Source organism: Montipora capricornis, chromosome 9, assembly GCF_036669925.1.
Source record: "Montipora capricornis isolate CH-2021 chromosome 9, ASM3666992v2, whole genome shotgun sequence".
Classification (NCBI taxonomy): domain Eukaryota; kingdom Metazoa; phylum Cnidaria; class Anthozoa; order Scleractinia; family Acroporidae; genus Montipora; species Montipora capricornis.
Window position 1 is genome coordinate 43,239,282 of NC_090891.1, and position 5,000 is coordinate 43,244,281.

Sequence of the window (5,000 nt, forward strand, 5' to 3'; positions counted from 1 at the left end):
CAAAGTTTGAAAAAATCGCATCACCAGCGCGAGCAAAAAATCGCTCGTGTAGCCGCGGCTTTTAAGGAGTCTTTCATCGATTTTAAAGCTCATACACGTGCTGTTTCATCGATGTTTTGATAGGCTGTTAGGCTCATGAATTATTAATGATTTTTTTGCATAAATTAGGATTAACTATGCTCCGACAGCGCATTTTTCAGTTATTTTGATAATTTCCTCGGGTAAATTACTTTCATTATTTCACGCAGTAAATGTTTTTCAGCGGGGCTGGTTTCATTGCTTTGGCATTGTTGTTCAAAAATAAACATTCAGCTGATTCGTGCGTTTTACAATTCATTGACACTAACTGAACACTGGAATGGCTTCCCACGAAATTGCGCAAAGTGTGCGTTTTTGAACCCTTTAATATTGAAACAAAGTTTTGCACCCTATGTTATAAACAAGTAATCGTAACTTCCCTCGTAAAATTAAGTATTATTATTGTTAATTTAAGACACTGAAAGTTTGATAGTAAAGACATATTTATTTAAAAGGTAACCCAAATGTCAGGATTGGGAATGTTTGGTTACTCTTTTTTTATATGAACGTTGAGGCTGAGATAACGTTTTTATTTTGCTCATTTGTATTTTAAATGAAAACATAAAATAAACCCAATTATTATATGGCAAAGCCAGTCTTGGGCAAATCCCAGCGCTCTGATTGGTTCTTTGTCGGTCGGGAATTTGCAGTACGGACCATTTCCGTGGAAACGGTCGAAGCCGTCTATTTTCGTTTTGGAGCAAGGCTGGCAAATTCATAATTTGCAACCAAAACAGCGAAAAAAAAAAACCTGTGAATATTAAAAATATTGAAAAGCTAAAAAGATAAAAAGCTAAAAAGATTGATTGTACCGGAAGTGGATTTTACTATCAGTAACAGAGTGCCATATACTGCCGCTGAGTACTGCCGCTCGGTCGTGGCAGTACGGATCTCGCTTCGCTCGGTCCGTACTGCCACGACCTCGGGCCAATATTCCCCAGTACGGCCCAAACAAGCTATCTTAGTAAGTTGTTTATTATATGGCACTCTGTTTCTGATAGTAAAATCCACTTCCGGTACAATCAATCTTTTTAGCTTTTTCCCCAGTACGGCCCTCGCACTCGGTTAGTAAGCGGTTAATACTTAAGGACATATTTCGTATAAGATAACAATAGACTTTCTTATTGCATGATACACATCTCAGTTTGTAATAATGAGCAATTCGTATTTATAATCGTTCAAAATAACTTCAACACCATCAAAGTCACCAAGGTGAAACAAAGTCTGATGTAAATTTACGACCATTTTTAGCCTCACAGCGCAAAAATATGTAAGAACGTTCAGCCTCACCTCCAAAATAAGACGTTCTTATAAAAATAGAGTTTATTCACCTCCGTTTCTCTGACCAATGGCTAATATTTACGTTACCATGAATACTATCCTCCACTACTAAGATCTACTAAATTGTCAGATAAATGCTCGTTAAATTGACGTTCTTTTGTGAATCCTAAATAATAATGGTTAGGGACTCCCAATCAATAATAAAAGCAAGGTGACACACGCTAACACCAACCCAGTGTGGCCAACACATCACGCATAAGCACAACCCTTTCACCCGGTCAATTTGCAGCCACGGACAGCTGTTTCGGCCTTTTGAGCCTCATCAGCATGGCGTAGCTAACATACTAGGTGGGTGTGTTTAGCACCCTTTAAGTGGCAGCTTCACATGCCATACATGTGGTAAGCTGGGTTGGGAAGAGTAAAACTGTTCTCCCACGGCAAGCGTGTGGGAAGGTGGATCACATTAAGAGACCGGTGTTGGCCACACCAGGTTGGTGTTAGCGTGTGTCACCTTGAATGTTTCCCATGACTGTTTCTAAACCTGTTTTCTAAACCCTTTGAACCAAAAGCATGTACTTTTTTTTATTTCTTGTGCCAGATTAGCAATACTTTTTCACCCCTTTCTGCAAAAAATGGCATCCATCCATGACTTTGAATCAAGTCTTTTTATCTGAACATCAACAAAGCCATGTTTTCCTAAAAGCTCCTTATACTCTTTCCCAGAACGTTCTTTGCCTTTTGCAATGACAAGCACCAGAAGGGACTGAAGTAGAGCCTTCAAGGGTCCAGTTTTGTCGTCATCTAATGTCAATTCTACAACAAGAAGACCTCCACCTTAAAAGAGAAAAAAAAAGATTATATTTGCCACTTCAAATCTTAGTCGGGCCATTCTAGTCCTCAGAGCCCTCCTTTTCTATTGGTCACGTGGTCGACGAAATAGACCATGTGACCAAAAGAAACCGAGAGCTCTGGGGACAAGAATGGAGTGGGGCAAGGTTGTGTAGCAGGCACTAACGGTGTAGAGCAGAACCAGGATGTGCGTACATGCGGTGTCCCTTACATACGCTGTGCCTCATTGCTTCAGCACCTTCCTTAAGTTTCCTTTGGGGGACAGTAGGTTCTGCGTTGAAGAGGAGGAATTGATTATGTAAAAGCTTTGTTTAAAGTTGGCTTAAGTTGATAATGATAACTATCATTATTATTATGGGAGCCTTTAGAGCGAGTTTCAATCGAGTGTCGTAAAACGAAAACCAAAGTAATTACTTTGGCCTACCAAAAAGGACGGAGACAATCCAGTAAACCAATCAAAAATCAAATCAATCACAAGTGGCCGACACAAAGCGCGGGATAATGTACACGCGCGAGTCAGCAAGATTGGTTTTGGTTTCACTTCTGATTGGTTGAAAAAGTGGCGCGAGGACTTTGAAGCAATCAATAAGTGAAGTAATGCAAAACCAAAGTAATTCGCTAATTACTTTTGACACTCAATTGAAAACCTTTGAGGGCCTGTGGGCCTGGGTAATTATGCTCATTTAACTATCCTATAAAACGTTATTACTATGGTCAACCTAATAAATTACGATGTAATATTGTAAAACTTACAATATATGGTTAAGAAAATAAAAGTAGTAAAATTCATAGATGCTTATGAACGAAAAAGAAATTGCAAATGAGATACTATATACATGTTCATCATCTATAAACGACTTTAACCAACATCAGTTCATGGGAGAACCTTTTTACTATTTCACAGTTTTTGGAGATGATCCACTTTTGTGAGCGTTCAATAGTTGTCTTCGCTAAGTTTTTATCTCATATGCGAGTCAGTTCTTTTTCCAGATCTTTGTAGTAAACTGAAATGAGCTTGATTTTATGACCTGGGGATAATTTCTTAATACCATCCCAGTTTCAAATCTATATATTTGTCTGTCTTGTGTTTAGTTCTCATTGTGATTTTTCCTGGCTTGCATATCGTTCCTTCAAGGATGATCCCGTCTATTTTCGCCATTCATTAGACATTTTTCCAATTTCCAGGGTATGTCCCACAAGAAGATCTTTGCTTCGTTGTTCTTTTGGCTTGGCTGCGGATAAGATTGCTTGTACCACGGGGTAGAATACTCAGATTCTTCAAATCCGTATCTTTTCCAGTAAAGCATGGTAAACGGGGCGTAGCATTCTGTCGTGTCGTGCTTTATACAGTGACTGTGCTATGCGCCACAGAACGTGTGATACTGTCTCCTGATCTTTAGAACAGAGTCGGCAGGCGTGCTATTTTTATTATTGCATTGGCACGTGCTCTCTCCTCATTTAATCTTACCCGTGAAAACACGTATCATTTTTTGCGTCGCTTAACGAAATCTGCAAACAAACCACTTTCAGGAATGTTAAGCGAGACAATGGTTGTCGTGAAAACACGGCCATAGATGTTTAGAATTTCAATTACAAAATTAACTCTGTTTTGATGAAACAGACAAAGAACGCTTCCTGACCCGAAAGATGAAATGTAAAGATTCAGTTAAATATTACAACAAAATTAGAAAACGAAAGACGGAAGCTTCTTGGCCAAAAAGTACGTTGTTTAACCCTGAAAACGACGAACGATTAACATTCTTCCATGTAGTTCATTCAATGTAAACAAGAACGTTTACACAAGGTGATCACGTGGACCTTTATAGTTGCCTAGCACGAGATCAATTTCTTCCTTTTGACGGAACATCATGACCGGCATGACTATTTCGGGGGTGAGGGGTGAAGGGGTGAAAACTGAAACAACCCAAACCTTTACAAAAATGCTAATCTTAGGCCTAAACGTTCTCTAAAGCATATTGTTTAAGCATAAGGTTAGCATTTTTGCAAAGGTTTGGGTTTTTTCAGCTATTGTACCCTTCACCCCCTACCGCCACCCCTTCAGCCTTCACCCCTCACCCCTCAGCCACGGAGTCATGCCAATCATGACCTTCCCTTGATTCATGGACGTCAGAGACTGGAGAAATTTTAATGTTTTTACGATCGATTACCATTAATCTTTCGCTGAGAATTAGAAATTCAGCTGTCTTTTGGCTTCACTGGGTGCCAGAGGAACTTTTTTCCAAGGTCGGAGAGAACGCTCCGCGGTTCCAAATCACCGGCCGAGGACGAACAAAAAAAAATTCGACTGGTAGCACAACCCCAGAACCTCATTTCCATGTCATCAAATTGGGACAGAATTTTTCCGACTTCGCTGATTGGACATTACGTTCAAGGGAGTTTCTGAATGGACAAATCGAAAAACCGGTTCTTAACAGCTGTTGTGACAAGGAGAGTTGCGTGACTTTGGCCGGAGAGGAAAGGCCAAACTGTTCCGATGGTCAGTGTGCTGCTTCAGTGTCTTCACGCACTTTAACGGCTTTGGCAACGTGGAAAGACCCATTTTAATTGTAGTTAAATTACTGTACTTATTAATTCACGCTTGAGAACACTTTCAGATACTCAAGCTCTTTTGAGAGCGGTCGGGGGAATTAACTTAAAAAGTTGAAGTCGCAATATTTGTTGTAACTCTGCCTGGGAACAAAAGGACTCATGGACGAAAAATGGTAAGGACAGACAAAGTTTCTCGCATCTCGAAGTCGTCCATTTTGCACTTTAGGTAGTGATCTCTAGCT

General features: G+C 39.9%; 1 protein-coding gene across 1 annotated transcript in view; it reads right to left on the bottom strand.

Moving 5' to 3' along the window:
• Positions 1-406: 406 nt before the first annotated feature.
• LOC138017621 (acetylserotonin O-methyltransferase-like) overlaps positions 407-5,000 on the bottom strand; it is a 13,002-nt gene continuing 8,408 nt past the window's right edge. Inside the window, exon 4 of the mRNA XM_068864658.1 lies at positions 407-2,193. Within this exon, the coding sequence (XP_068720759.1) occupies positions 1,973-2,193 (221 nt within the window). The 3' untranslated portion in view covers positions 407-1,972. The remainder of the gene's footprint in view (positions 2,194-5,000) is intronic.